Below are 16537 nucleotides of genomic sequence, written 5' to 3'. Positions count from 1 at the left end.
TTTATAATGTTTTTAATATCAGTTGTAATTTAACACAAAAAAGACATACAGAAATGGATCAATAGTACTGAATTGATTGCAAGTGCATTAATACAATAGGAAGGAACATTATAACATAAAACATTTTTAAAAAGCACAGTTAAAAGCAAGAAAAATAGAAATGTAAAACAATTGACCACATAATTCATAATGCAATAAAATGATTACTCAATGGATAACCATAGCATTTAAACATTCATCATCACGATTACTTTCAAGGTCCCCTCAAACCTTAAATATTTATAGCAAACCCTTTAGTATATCTTAAAATGGAGGTTTAAAAACATCTGTAAAAAAGGGTAATTCTCGTGGAAGTGTACACATTTTAAAACAAATATATAATTTAACGTAACAAAATCTTCCTGCCTTAAACGAGCTACAGGGACATCAAGATGTGGATGCAAGTTACGTTTTCGGGGCTTTGGCAGTGTTCACTGGGATTTAAATCCGTTTCATTTGTATTATATTTATACTCCTTTCTTAACCTTGATTTGTTTGAATATTTCATAAGCACAAACGATGAAGAAGACAAAAAAAACAACAGAGTGGTGGCAACCCACAAAAAAAGAGTTTCAAATTGAATAAAGTGCGTCAATGGTCTTCCAAGAGCAGCGTCAGGAAATGTAACAGGCTTTGTGCTCCTGTAAATACGCAGATATGGACATCAAAGGAAACGGAGCGTGGATTTTCTTCTGCTAGTTCGATTCTGTCCAAGGGGCGATCCACAGATCTTCATACTATACTAATGATGGACCCTATTAAAACAATCATGGAATTTAATAACACCAGACGATCAATTTTTTTGGCCCATTTCTGGATATCTTATCTCCTGCACTAAAAATCTCCATTATATATTTAAACAAAAGCAAAAACTCTTTCCAAAGTGAATCATCTCTTATTTTAATGTTTTTAATGATTAAAAGGTACAATGCATAGTATACGTGTATACATTGATTTTTTTTTTATTGCAAAAAGAGTTATTTGCTACTTGACGTGATTCCCAAATTTTACTCTAATATACAGAAAACACAAAACAAACAAAAAAAATATATACAAATTCTAACAAAGACAATCTGCTCAGAGGTCTTCACGTACCCTTAAAATAAAGGCACGCAGGCTCAAGAGTACCAGTCCAACACCGGTTTCTGTTGGAAGCATATGCCGAGGACAGAAATAGTTGCTATTGTGTTTGTAGCAACTATTTTATAGTCTACTTACGGACAATCTCAACTCCAATTCCTTTCTTGATCTGCTACTGTCTAGGTTCCAGTCCCAATATTCCACAGAGACCACCCTTACCAAACTAATGACTTAGTGACCGCAATTTTCAAAGACCTTCTTGATCTGCCACTTTCAACACTGTTAACCACTTACTTCTCCTGCTCACCCTTTGCGACCTTTGCCTCAGCGACACTGCTCTTTCTGATTGTCAAATGGCTCCTTTAGTGTCTCCTTCTATGGTTCCTCATCCCCTATACCTCTCAGTTGGGGTTCTTCAAGGATCTCTTCTCAATTTACACTGATTCTCTTAGTGACCTGATATCCTATGGCTTTGTATATCACCTTATGGTATCCAGATCTACCTCTCCACAATTAATCATTATCTCTGTCTGCTGGATCATGTGTCACATTCTCTATCCTCATTTCAGATTGGATAGCTTCATGATTCATAAAACTCAACCTTTTCAAGACCAAACTCCTTGTCTTTACTCTCTCTAATGCTGCATCTGTCCTTGTTTCCCTTCAGGACAATAAAGCAATCTTAACAAGTAGGTGTGTTGCCTTGGCTAATCTGATGCAGACATTCCTTCAACCTTTACATAAAATCTATCACCAAATCCTGTCGCTTTCACCTTAAAAACATTTTTCAGATTCACCCCCCTTTTTCACTCATATTGAAAATAAGATGCTTATCCATGATCTTGCTGTTTCCAGCCTTGATTAACATAAGCCTCTACTTATCGGCCTGAAATGTGCCCAGATTGTCCCGCTGCAGTCCAGGATGATTCATCTACCCAACGTCCTGCAACTCTCAATTCTCAGTCCTCTGTCAGTCTCTGCACTGGCGTCCGGTTACATTTAGGATTCAGCTAAAAGTTCACAAGCTTACCTACAAAGCTCTCTTGCCCCTGCTTATATGTCATCCCTCGTTAGCCAATATGTTCCAGCCTAATATTTTTAGCTCTGGCGATGACCTGTTACTATTCTGATCTTGTAGCTGCCCCACAGATTTTAACTTGCAGGACTTCTCCAGAGTTCTCCCTTTTTTATGGAATTCCTTCCCACACCATATTCAATGTGTTGGCGCTATATAAATAACTGCAATTTTAATTGTAATTTTACATTTCTTTCCAGCTGACATCAGTTCAGAGGTGCAGTTTGTCACTCCGCGGGTTATTTATTTATATTATTAATTTCAATTATTTTTTCTTCCATTCCTTTTGGCCTTAAGCTTGCATGTATTCTTGTTACTCATTCTTCGATTAACTGCTGACCCTCCATATAAAATGGTCAGTCTATTTAATGTGTCATACCTATGATGAAGTGCTTGTATTAGCAAGCAAAGCATTAGGATGGAGTTTGCTGTAGGGCGGTGTGTGTTACTATGTTAATTTGTATCTTTACAGCCCCTAAGTGCCCACACTTTTGTGGTACAACACTCAGAGGGTCAGCTGAGCACAGCTAAATATCTTGATAATGTGACAGTTACCACTGCGTGGGAAGCAGATACAGATTTCCAAAGCTCCACACAGTGTAATGAGACAGACTGATGTGTACAACAAACATTGTATCTCATAGCCCAGGTCTGGAATAAAGTAGTCTCTGTTACGAATGTCAGAGACTGCTTTCTGTATAATTTCTTCCTTGTTAGAAGGGTAGGCAGTTGGCAGAATGAAAGCTCTGTTAGAAAAAAATCAGTATGGAGAGTTTGAAAGAGCAGTAATGGACAAATAATGGAGGGTCAAAACACAAACAGGTTACAAAGTGGGAAAAAAAGCAAAAGGAAGAAAGAGAGCATATTGGGAAGACAAGAGACACTAAGAGATCGAGGTAATTCGTTGTAAGTGATCCAGGTGGGCTCTCGAAGGTAAGAGAACCGGTGAGCCTGGACACTCGAGGGTAAGATAACACTGTAAAGAAACCTAGGATATCCAATCCTCATTCGGTAGTTTCCTACCGAACCACCAGAGCATCAGTGATTAGAGCTCTCCGTTCGGTAGATGAAATAAACAAAATCCATACGACTACAATAGCTTTACAAGATGATTCCCTTAATAAAGCATTCGAATCCCCAAACATCAGCCGAAGTCTTGAAGAAGGGTGCAACAGAACTGGCTTTTAATGATCACACACTGGCTTTTATGCAAGTCCCCATGCAAGGGGACATCCCAAAGGGAGGGACAAGGTACATCCAATCATTTACAGGAAAAAACGTAAAACACTTCCAGCACAAACATACAATTCCCTCCCCTAGTCCTGGAGATAATCAAGTCTGATAAAGTAATAACTTGATTATCTCCAGGCAGAAAAATCAAAATTTTCCCCAATATTCAGAACACCCCTTTATACATGGGGTATCCCCACAAATAATATGTCCCCTGATAGCCCCAATCTGGGTGACCAACATATTCACATTTCACCCAGATCGGTTCAGGGGTTCTCAAAAAGTGTGGAAGTTCTTTATGACCAGCTAACCACGAGCTGGCTGCCCAAAATAGTTCCAGAAGTTTGGGTGGTTTTGCCAGTCTATTCAGTAAATGGGTACAAAAATGAATAATTACACGAATGGATTCTCCCTGGCTCTTAGCAGCGATTGTTCCCCTCATTCGAATTCACAAAAGTACCGAATAGCGCTCTTCTAGCTATTCGGGAAATAGAGATCCAGCGTTTGCTTGTTTGAGACCGGTGTTCAGGAAGTCGAGTGTCTGATTTTAGTTCCAGGCACTCGACAACCAAGTCCCGCTGCCTTTGTTCGCCTGAAAAAAGATGGCCGCTGTTTTCTCAGCCATGTGGCGTTCGGTAGTAATTGATAAGGTCTATATAGACACTTGTGGATAGTCAGTCACAGTAAAGATTATCAATTTAAAGATTTAAACAGCCGTATAACTTTAGTTCTATCCATATAACTGTACACTCAAAGTATAGCTACAATCTGCTAGCAAACTAGTACACTCTCCCTATAGCACCTTCATGGATGCCGATTAGATTAAATGTCCCTGCAAGTATCTCTCAATAATGTGGAGTCCCTTAGTGTCACGGTTCTCACCGCGACATCCAGACTGCCAGACGAGGATGCCCCAGAAGTGCCCAATAAGGGATTTGAACCTGGGTACTTTTTAGTCCTGGGCCTGCTGTTTCTCCTCTGAGCCACCATACAGCCTGACATTTGTATCTTGTATCTTGTATCAAGCACTGGGGGCTGGACGTTATTCTGTGGCTGTTCCAACATTCTCAGCACACCTGTAGCTGATGGCCTCATTAGCCAGGTATAAAACACTGCCCCTCCCAGATGGCAGTGTCAGTTCCTTGACTTTGGTGATCGGTTTGCTGTTTCCTGTTCTCCAGTTTGCTCTTGACTCCGGCTTGTGTTTTCGTTTATTCTGACTTCTGGCTTCCTCTGACCCTTGGATTCCCACGACTATTCTCCTGGTTTATCCGTTCCTGTACCGCGACTCGGAATTATCCTGCACAGCCCCCGTGCAGCGACTCACAGTCCATGTTTGTGCTGGGTGTGTTTTACGATTTTACTGTAACGGATTGGTTATACGGTGTCCCTCCCTGTGGGATGTCCCCTTGCATGGGGACTTGCATAAAAGCCTATGTGTGGTCATTAAAGCCAGTTCTGTTGTACCATTCTTCTTGACTTCGGCTGATGTTTGGGGATTCGTATGCTTTATTTATTTTTTTTGAATTTTTTATTTTTTGTTGTGCATGGTTTGACAAGATGATATACGTTGCCACAACAGCAAGCATAATCACAGCAATATCACAGGTTTCTACATATGTGGCAATGGAGTGTAAGCACATTTTTTAGCATTTTTAAAACGTGGTAAGTCAGTCTAGTGATTCGACATACAAGTATCAGCATTAGGAGATATGTTCTTTAAGCATTATTATCAGTAGTGTATTTAAGCTATAAACAGGTTTGAACAGTTATATCCTTAAGATTACATAGCTATGTCTAGACGCTTTTTACTGTAGGTGTTTAGGCTATTAGGCATGGAAAACATAGGCTAACAACATACTATAGGTACATAAACATTCCGAGTGCAGGCTAGCACCGCCCATCCACTGAGTCGGGTTACGGTATAGTCACCCTGCTTCGGTCTTTCAACAAGCTTTAATTCTAATGTGCAATTAGGTCGGTCATTACCCTGCCTAGCTGGCTGAAAGTGTGAACACTGTTCCTTGTAGGCATGGCATTAAATCAGCGACATATTGTCATCAACTAAACATGTAATGTATGCAAACCTAAAATATAAACTAACGTAAGGTAGCATTAGTTCAGGTGCTTCTGAGGGGTGCATACTAGGCAAGACCTGGTCAGCGGTGTCTGCAGGAGAAAGTCCCGGCTTGCGAGTATGCATGGCTCGCGCGTCAGTCCTCCGACCTGCCCTCTCCTCGCGTTGGAGCCTCACCAGTGTGGCCCGTTCAGCCGATGCAGGTGTCTGGCTGGAAGCGGTTATGGTCGACTGCTTGCAGAGTAGTACAGTCTCTTGGGTGAGTGTTCTCCAGGGTGCTGTGGGTGTATTGCGGGGACTCCTCGGTCGGTTCCGTCCCGACCGGCTGTCATGAAGGGGCTGTACCTGCTCGGATCCTCCTGCCCGGGTTGTAGCGGAGAGCATTTCCCTGTGCCCTCGGGTCCCTGTCCCATATGTGGGGGGACCGTGGGCCCTCCGGAGCCTCGTTCTCCCAATGCTCCTGTGGGTATGTGGACGGTGGGTCGGATTTGTTCCGGTATGCTCCCGTGCCCAGAAGGAGACTTGCTACTCCCAGTGGTTAAGCGAGATTGCGGTTGGGCTTGTAGGGGTGGACAGGAAAATATGCTCTGTTGTGCTCGCTTTGCGCCGGCCATTTTGTGCCCACCAAGTGGTTGCGGTGAGGAGTGATTGTCACACTTGATTTCGGCTGGGATGTGTAGGTGCCGTGCCAGCCTGCGCCAGAATGCCGCAAAGATTTTATTAAGCCTTGCTGTGTAGTCAGCTTGATCAGTGAGGATAGTGTTTGGCTCTCTTGTGCTCTCTCCGGGTTGCTTGGGCGTCATCCTCGCCTCAATCCCAGGTGCTTTCCAAAGCCGTTGTGTGTCAGGCTGTAGTGCGGGGGTAGTCGCCCCCAGCGAGGACCGGGATGACCCCCACCGGTCCAGAGCGGGGGGGGGGGGGTTGCAGGGCCGTGCTGAGTGTTTGCTTGCGAGCGTGGCCTGTGTGATCGTCCGTCTCCCCCCAAGTTGCAGGCTCCGCTCCGAAGTAGGCCTCGTGGCCGGTTCAGGCGATTTCGACGCGGGTCAGGGATCATTGTGTGCCCCTTGTGGTCCTGTGTCATTGTAACGGATCGCCTGGCACCCCGACTGGGTACCTACGTTAAAGGATGCTCCTAACGTTTCCTGAGGACTCCAAGCACTCTGGCAGACACCACAATCACCGAATCGAAGCAGCATATGAATCTTCTCAAGCATTGGAATGCTGTAGACCGTTGAATAGGAACCATACGAATAGGCTTGCACTCCTAGCAGTCAACCTGGAACAGCATGCAATAAATCCTCCCCCAATAATGAGACGACACTTCACTTTGAGGGTAAAAACAGGAACTCTGGACTGGCACATCCAGCCTGGCTTATTTCCATTTTACACATATAAGACTGCCCACAGGGGAGGTGTAAAATATCCAATGGCATCACAGTTGCAACCCACACATTCCCTCCCCTTAGTGTGACACATAATCCCATTATTCCAGACACAAATTCCCTGAGTTTCTGGATGTACCCCTAAACATAGGAATGCCTCTTTAAAAATGGTATCCTCTGATAGCCCTGATCTGGGTGAGCAACATACTCAAAAATCACCCAGATCGGACCAGGGGTTCGGGAGTTATGAGCAGGCAAAGATTTGACCGACCGCATGGGTAAAGTATCCAAAAACAGTTCCATGCATTTTGGCCCTGCGGTCGGTCACAGACAAGGGAATAAAAACAAACGAGTTGCCTGGGTTATGGAGCCTAAGGAGGATTCGAATGAATCCCCTAGTTCGTGGGGTTCTTTCTACCGAACGGCGGGCCGTTCGGTAGTTTCCACACAAAATACTGGAAGTCTGGAGGTCTCAGCGGTGTTTGCCTAGTCGAGTGTCCGATTTTAGTTCCAGACACTCGGCGGCAAAACACCGCTGTTCGGAAGTTTAAGATGGCCGCCGCCACTTGTTCGTTTCCCGAATGGCGGCCACCCAGAGGACAAAGAATACATTACACTGATTGCCAATTACCCGTTTGCAACATTGTTGCAAACGGTAATTGGAGGCACACTTATTCCTGGGTGGTCTGGTTGTTCGGTAGTTTCACTCAATATAATGAATGGAGTGATTCTACCAAACAATCAGACGAATGCTGCATACATATCCCAGGTTAACTGAACACATAAATACATACATAATATTAAAGGCAGTATTACTGTAATATGCTCCACAGTCTTAAAGGGACAGTATTCCCAAAAGTCCCAATACGTCCACGGATGATTCTAAAAGGGCCAGCAGCAGCAATACAGAATACAACATGCCCAAAAATAGTCCAAAGGTGCCAATTTTCCAGGGGCCATAGTCAGCAGGTAGGAGGCAGGCAGCCAGGCCCCTCCAATGCCTAGTGGCGAGGCGGGTTCCGCCACAGTCGTTCTCTGGGCTCCGTTTGGTGTTGGCACCAGTAGTTTGTGCAAGATTGGTGTTTTTGTGCCTTTTATTGCAGGAGCTCTCAGAAAGCACGACCGGCCATCTTGGCTGTCAGCCCCCCCCCAGTATGCTTTATTAAGTGAATTATCTTATAAAGATATTGGTATTCGTATGGATTTTGTCTATTTCATCTACCGAACGGAGAGCTATATTCACTGATGCTCTGGCGGTTCGGGAGGAAACTACCGAATGAGGATTAAATATACTAGGTTTCCTTACAGTCTCATTGACTAATTAACTCCCAAAATTGGACACTCCATGTCTAACACCCGCATGTGACCAATGTTCCTTACCCTGGACGTTTGCCATGAACTCCTGGAGTGTGGAAGCTGGCCTCCCGCCCATCGACTTTGGGCCACATACATTGTGACCAACTATTTTTTCATTTCTGACATTTCCCTCTTAGTTCGTGGTATACAGTTTCCTGAATACAAATACATTTCCCCAGCTCGGTAGTTACAATCTACCAAACACCGACCACCCCCTGGCTCATTAACTACAAAGAAACCAGAGACTTAAGTGCTCTCTCTGTGTGGCCACTGTTTTTATAACCAAGCAACACGTGCTAATTGGCGGCCATCTTATCGCACGAATGCAGGCAGCGGGACTTGGTCGTCGAGTGTGTGGAACAATAAGTCCGACACTCGACCACGCGATCACCAGTGATTTCATACGAACGCCTGCTTCTTTTTTTTCGACAAGCCAGGAGATCACTGTTCGGTAGGACTGTTCGCACGAACTAGGCGAACAATCGCTACCTATGAGCCAGGGGAACCGTTTGACAGTTTGTTCATAGGGAACTTCCGAAAGTGATCGACCGCTACCACTATTTCTCTGGAACTAATTTGGGAAGACGCCACTTGTTTCGGCTGTGTTCGTGGGATCTGAGCGCTATTTGGACAACTTGGGCGCTCAGATCCATGCTATCAGGGGATATAATATTTGTGGGGGTTCCTATATGTGTTATATGTATTTAATATTTTATATTTTATAACTCTAGTGCCTGGAAGATAATTAGCTTAAGCAAAGTACACTAAATTATCTAACAGACACAGAGACTTCTGTGTGTGTTGTGGGAGTGGTTTACCATGTTACTGCTGGAGACCCCATGCTGGGGGTCTGTGTATATAAGCTAGCCACTGGGCTATAATAAATCGGTCTTCGTGTACCCTTCATCAAGTCTTGGCTAATGTTTGGTTATACCTGAGCTATAATCACCGCTTCACTTGGGACTTGGGAGAATTACAACGGATATACTCAGTCAGAGTATAGGGGATCCGTTACACCGCAAAACCTGGCAACCCTGGAATAGTCAAGAAGTCAAATATATCAGCAATGATCTCTATTGGGGACAATTCCCGTACACCTGGCTTAGTTGATTCATTTGAGGTTCACTGAATGCATTAGCTAGTGTGCCTTTAAATGAATGAAGAGACTTTGGTAGCAATCAAGCTATTTGTGTATAGCTAATTATAAAATGTATATCCAGACTCGGCTGATTTTTAAATGAGAACTGAATAGCTGCCAAAAGAAAATACAAATATGGCTGAAATAACCGAACAAGACTTGCATATCAATCTTTCAGCTCTAACAGCTGGGTTTGGACAAAGGCCATTCAAATGCATCTACCAAAGAAAACCCAGAAAAGTAGAAATGTAATGGTCCGAATGAGGGTCATTGCTGATTGAAAGGCACAGGTTTCCATTTGGATGGCTTTAAAGAAGAATCAGTTTTACATTGGCTGACAGCATGGTTTTAAAGCTGTATATTATGGTGTAACGGATCACCTGGCACCCCGACTGGGTACCTCCGTTGAAGGATGCTCCTAGCGCTTCCTGAGGACTCCAAGCACTGCGGCAGACACCACAACCACCGCAGACTCCACAACCGCCATAGCTTAACTGGAGTCTTGCCGTCTTCCTTCCACCCTGGATCAGCTTCTGTCCTCCAGGACCGTGTGGGGAAGACCTCTCCTCCAAGGAGAGCGTAACAGGAACAGCTCTTAAAAGAGCTAAGTGATTAAGGCTCCAGGGAGTATGCAGAGCATAGCAATCCCCAGTGTGAATATATCTGTCCCCTCCAATCACGAGACAAAGCTACGTATTGAGGGTCAAGAAGAACTGAGGTTTAATGACACACACTCTACTTTTATGCAATTCTCCCATGCAAGGGAGACACCCACAGACAATTATACATTAGCCAATCAAACAATGGTTACATTCCACACATCTCCTCCCCTTAGCCTGAGAGGTAATCCAATTATCCATACTTTTTACCTAACTTTCATAACTCTAAAACTATACATCCAATACCAATAATAATAAGTCACGTATTATTAATCAGCACATTCCAATTACAAACATACCCAAAAATCATTTGAATCCGTTCAGCCAATCGGGAGATATATATAAGTCACTTTTGACCGACCGCAAGCACATTTTCATGCCCAAAACAGTTCTATGGATTTGGGCTGTGCGGTCGGTCTATTTTACACCGAGAAAATGACTAAGTCCCATTCGAACGAGCGTTCGAATCTTCGAACGGGACTTAGTCTCCAGCTACAGTGTCGAAGTAGAGTAGAAGGTACGGGTCAGCAGTGTTCGTGTATTGGGTAGCCGAAAACAGTTCCATAGATTTGGCTGCACACACCGCTGACCGCGTTCGAATAAGTTAAAATGCCCGCCGCCACTTCAACGACTTCGGCACTTCGACTGCGTCCGAAGTGCCAGTTCAAACTTACCCATTCTTTGTACAACACAGTTAAAGGGCCAGAAACAGCATAATATAAGTCCATAAGCCCCAACTCAGTTCCTTAAAGGGCAATACATCCCAGGGCCATAGTCGCAAGGCAGGAGGCTAGCAATCAGTCCTCTCCAATGCCCAGTGGCAAATGGCAGTTTGTCACATATGGGTCATAAAATTACTGACTGCCAGCACTGTAGCAGATATTAACGAATGACTGGACATTTAATCTGCATTTTCTTACTGTACTTACAGTAATGTTAAATAGAACTAATGCCATATAAAATCAATGATGAAAGGGTAACTCCTCAATAAGTTTACCTTTTTATCAGAATTCATTAATTTCGATTTGGTTTCCTTGGCTTTCTGGATGGCTTTCAGAACTTCTACAGTGTCCAACTCCTTCTCTGTGGTACATGTATTATCCAGGCAGACCTGTAGGAAAAGATAAAGAAAAACACTACATGTCACTGGATTTCTCAATTGTCAGGGGCACCTGCAGAACATGATTGCAGGAGGCCCAGTCTGACCCTGGGACTTCACTGCCAGTCATACAGGGAGCCTGACCGGGCCATATAAATGTAAGAGGAATTAGGACAAGTCATACCCAACTACTGGGACATCACCATACAGGGAGCCTGACCTGGTCATATAAAGGTATGAGGAATTAGGACCAGTCAGACCCAAATACTGGGGCATCACTAGTCATATGGGGAGCCTGACCGGGCCATATAAAGGTAAGAGGAATTAGGACCAGTTAGACCCAAATACTGGGACATCACCAGTTTTATGGGGAGCATGACCGAACCAGATATGTACCAAATTTTAATCAAGTTAGGGTACATGCTAAACAGCACATTTACTGAACAAAAGGACTTTGTGTATTCCATCACTGTAGAAAGCATTACATTGGGTGAACCAAAAGAACACCCAGCATAGACAGGCGTCAAACATTACTCCTAGTTGCAGGAAATGCAGAGCCCAGGAGGGCAGCATCACACAAAACAATCCTGTAAACTGATGAAGAAAACAGAACCTCGGATTTAAAGGGAAACTGTCAAAATGACAAATGTTCATTTCTCAAATTATTTTTATTTTTAATAATGTATTGTAAATGTCACGATTTTAACTGGCTGAGCAGCCTTGTTGGGTCAGACTCTAGTGGTCTATGTCCAACTGCTACATGACCAAACTTACTGCTACTGTGATCACTCTGTGTGAAATTGCACCCACACCCAAAAATTTCACCTTTATGTCTGCTATTGTCCTACTACGGCCTCAATCTAATATTTTTGGATTAGCTTTAAAAAAAGATCAGAATCGGTTTAAAACACTTTTAAAATTATTTATCTACAAAAATTCCTAAAGACATTAACAGTGACTTGAGTAAATAACTAATTTGACAAACAATAAATCGAGGTCTATGTGAGGGTGATATCTACACAGTGAAAATTACAATTTTTGTTACCATTCACAAGATCTAATCATTTGCCTCCACCTTATCATTTAAAACAGCAGGAAGCCATTTGTTGTAAAATAAAAAGGTCACTCTAAGAAACATAAGCACATTGCATGATGATTAACAGGACCATAAGCCCCACTCAGGGCAATAAAGACAGCAATTTGTAAAAACAGACTCTATAGGACAGCCCACCAATGCTGTCAATCAGGCATAATAGAACAGTTTGTCCTGGGGTGTCTGTGTCAGCTTTGTCCTTACATAGTATATGGGGTGCTTCGTATCTAAAATAGAGAGACTTTCTCTCCAACACAAGAGACAAGTTGCAGAGTGTGGACACACAGCATGCCACTCTGCTGAGCGGGGGAAAAAAGGAATAATTTATTAAGATTATAAGTTAATACTAAATTGTAAAACTTCAAAAAATGCATGCCATCATGTTATATGCCAACATTAACCAACACTGTGAATCTGAAATTTACGTGTTTTTTTTTTTTTTTAGGCATGCTATTTACATAGTTACATAGCTGAAAAGAGACTTGTGTCCATCAAGTTCAGCCTTCCTCACATTACATTTTTTTCTGTTGATCCAAAAGAAGGCCAAAAAAACAAGTCTGAAGTGCTTCGTATTGTGCAACAAGTTAAGAAAAAAAATCCCTCCGGACTTCAAATTGGCAGTCCGATATCTCCTTGGATCAAGCAGCTATTACCCCACTAATTAAAAATGATATCCCTGTGTGTTATGTTTTGCCAGTATTTATCCAATTGCAGTTTAAACATCTGTATAGACTCTGATAAAACCACCCCTTCAGGCAGAGAATTCCATATCCTTATTGCTCTTACTGTAAAAAAACAACAACTTTCTTTTGCCTTATACTAAATCTCATTTCTTCCAGTCTGAATGTGTGGCCTCTTGTTCTATGTATAGTCCTATTTTTTATTAGATTTCCAGATAATGGTTTGTATCGGGCCCCCAAATACTTTTGTATAATGTTATAATATCCCCTCTGAGGCAACGCTTTCCCAAACTAAAGAGATTTAAATTTGGTAACATTTCATCATAACTAAAATGCTCCATTCCTTTTATTAATTTTGTAGCTCGCTTCTGTACCATAATATCCTTCTTCAGAACAGGTGCCCAAAATTGCACAGCATATTCAAGATGTAGTCTTACCAGTGATTTATAAGGAGGCAAAATGCTATGTACTTCCAGTTATTGCAGTGTGTAGAAGATGAGAGGTTACATTATCTGTTTGTGTGGTAGAACAAATCTGATAACTGTCCGTAACAGCATAGCAAGCCAAATAACCAGGTGACTCTGAAATCGTATGATCCAGTCCTTTAGCATACGCCTCCTACAGCCATTGCACTGGGAGATACAAAGACTAATAACCTAAGGAATGTTAAGAAATATAAAGTCTCACCTCAGATGCTCTCTCCCCAAACTGTGCGAGAACTTTAGTCCTATAGTCCGGAATGATCGTCAGGGGATTGTGGGTCAGGTTGACGTTTTCAATACAGGGCAGTTGTCCTATGTGCTTTATATCGTCAAGCTGTAAAAAGAAACAGAAAAGGCTAATTCTGCAGTCACCCTTTACATAACAGGGCACATGGTGACCGGACCTCTAGCACGTCACATGTTCAAATCACTGCCAGAACTTCGTGGGAGGTGCCGTCCAGCTAAGGCAGAGTGCTAACATTTATAGTCATCACTGTCCAGTAATAAAAATAATAGAAAACAGACATACTGCGGACAATCCGCTGCAGATATTTGCTTTGTTAATTTATAGATCACAAAAGAGGAGCACAGTTCTTGCCGCATGGACGTGGTTTTAATTTTAAAAGTAGTTTGAGAGATACAAAAGCATACATTTTTGGGATTTAGAGCCTTCTAGATAAACAGAGAATGTGAAATGTTCCATAAACTTGTAAAGTTTATCTGTTTATGCATTAAACGGAGATGCTAAACACCTAATGTGTCCTCTTATTTTGATTTTACAAAAAGTGAATATTACCAAACAAATTGACACTTTTATAAATGAACCTTGTTACACGCCTGAGGCTCAGACACTCAGTCCTGTTACCGTTAGCTCAGCGAAGCTAAATTCAAGAGACATCAATTGCCCAGAGAATCAGCCTTTCAAAGACTTCTCATTGAGCTGCATTGGGAAGTCTGTGATTGGACAGACACAGAAAGTCTGGGTGGGGTTAGAGGGGGAGGGCTTATCTTATAGTTAGGATAGCCTTATGCATATCCTACGCATGCTTAAACTCCTTTACTGTGTTAACCTCTACCATTTCAGCTGGAAGGATATTGTCTGCCTACCTTTAAGTCATCAGAAATAATCACCCATAAATCCCTTTCCTCAGATGTTGCGGTTAGGACTCTATCAAATATTCTGTACTCTGCCCTTGGGTTTTTACGTCCAAGATGCATTATCTTGCACTTATCCACATTAAATGTCAGTTGCCACAACTCTGACCATTTTTCTAGTTTACCTAAATCATTAGCCATTTGGCTTATCCCTCCTGGAACATCAACCCTGTTACATATCTTAGTATCATCCGCAAAAAGACACACCTTACCATCAAGACCTTCTGCAATATCACTGATAAAAATATTAAAGAGAATGGGTCCAAGTACAGATCCCTGAGGTACCCCACTGGTGACAAGCCCAAGCTTCGAATATACTCCATTGACTACAACCCTCTGTTGCCTGTCACTCAGCCACTGCCTTACCCATACAACAATATTGGAATCCAAACTCAAAGATTGTAGTTTATTGATAAGCCTTCTATGTGCAACAGTGTCAAAAGCCTTACTGAAATCTAGGTAAGCAATGTCTACTGCACCACCCTGATCTATTATTTTAGTTACCCAATCAAAAAACATAAATTTTACTTACCGAAAATTTATTTTTCCTGAAGATTAGAGGCAGTGCTTACACCATAGGGATATCCAATCTGGAGGGAAAAACAGGCAGGCAAATCTCCAAACATTTTAACCCCTCCCCTAATTACCTCCTTTCCAATAAGTAGCAGCTCCTCCTGATCATCCCCAGACAATACATAAGCCAAATAGCTGCAAAATTACTTAGTTTATTAGAAAAAGGGGCGGGAATTGTAGCACTGCCTCTAATCTTCAGGAAAAAGAAATTTTCGGTAAGTAAAATTTATGTTTTTCCTTTCAGATTAGAGGCAGTGCTTACACCATAGGGATATAATAAAGCAGATCCTGAGGGCGGGTTTCAGTTCACTACTGCTTGAAGCACCCTGCGCCCAAAAGCTGCATACTCCGAGGCCAGTATGTCCCACTTGTAGTGTCCTGAGAACGTATGGAGAGAGGACCGATTAGCAGCTGAACAAATTCGAGACAGAGACGTAGCTGCACGCAGAGCCCCTGACGGCGAAACAGCTCTAGTAGAATGTTCCTTTATAGGGCCTGCAAATTCCGAGTCACTCTTAGAATAAGATAACAGAATACAATCCTTCAGTCATCTAGCCAGAGAACTCTGCGAAACCAACATACCTTTCTGTGTGCCTATGAACAAGACAAACATACCGATATCCTAACGGAAGGATTCCGTAGCTTTAGATATTGCCAAAGACCTATCGTTACGTCTAAGCAGAGAAAATTACATACCAAGGCATTAGACGGATTCCGACACAAGGTCGGCAAAACCACTTCTCGGTTGACATTGGCAACAGAAAAAACTTTAGTGATACCTGAAGGATCGAGCTTCAGAACCTCCTTGTCCTGATGAAAACCAAAAAGGGAAAATACTCCCGAAGCGCTCGGAGCTCACATACTCTTTTAGCTGACGAATAGCCATCAAAGGAAAACAGTATCCAAAGAAAACATCTTCAGGGAACTGCTTCCAATGGTTCAACAGGCGGTACTCAAAGCGCGGAAAGGACCAAATTCAGATCCTAGGGAGGACAGGTTTCCCCAACAAAGGGCACCAAACGTGTCAGAGCTCTGAAGAACCTTTGCCAATCTCATCTGAAGGAAGCATAGAATCCTCTGGATGGACGCGGAAACAGGTTTGACTTCAAACCTACAACATCGCTGAAACTTCCAAATCCTAACGTAGAACCTTGAAGTAGATGCCAACAAAAAAATTTTTTTATAACTTCAGGATCCAGACCTTTACACTCTAAATCTGGAGTCCAGAAACCAGGCCGTCAATCGGAATCTCCGAAGGGCCGGAAGAGGCACCATGGCGTCCTCTAGAATTACTCCTGAAAAGAGGAAGCTTCCAAAAGGTGGCCCCCGGAAAGTTCAGGAGAACCGAGAACCAACTACTTCTTGGCCACCCTGGACGGAGTAGGATAATACTTACATTTCCCAGCCTTACTTTTTTGA

The 16537-nt window shown here is 42.7% G+C and overlaps 1 protein-coding gene across 2 annotated transcripts in view; it reads right to left on the bottom strand.

Annotated features, from left to right (window-relative positions):
- NISCH (nischarin) overlaps positions 1–16537 on the bottom strand; it is a 116493-nt gene that overhangs the window by 53193 nt on the left and 46763 nt on the right. The window contains exons 11-13 of one of the 2 annotated variants that reach the window (XM_063427070.1): positions 13596–13724; positions 11034–11147; positions 95–794 (exon numbers count right to left, since the gene is read on the bottom strand). In XM_063427070.1, the coding sequence (XP_063283140.1) occupies positions 777–794; positions 11034–11147; positions 13596–13724 (261 nt within the window). In that variant the 3' untranslated portion in view covers positions 95–776. Of the gene's footprint in view, positions 1–94; positions 795–11033; positions 11148–13595; positions 13725–16537 lie in introns of those variants that run through there. The other variant, XM_063427069.1, reaches the window with a different exon arrangement.

Source organism: Pelobates fuscus, chromosome 7, assembly GCF_036172605.1.
Source record: "Pelobates fuscus isolate aPelFus1 chromosome 7, aPelFus1.pri, whole genome shotgun sequence".
Taxonomy (NCBI): domain Eukaryota; kingdom Metazoa; phylum Chordata; class Amphibia; order Anura; family Pelobatidae; genus Pelobates; species Pelobates fuscus.
This window is presented reverse-complemented; position numbering and strand designations above follow the sequence as displayed.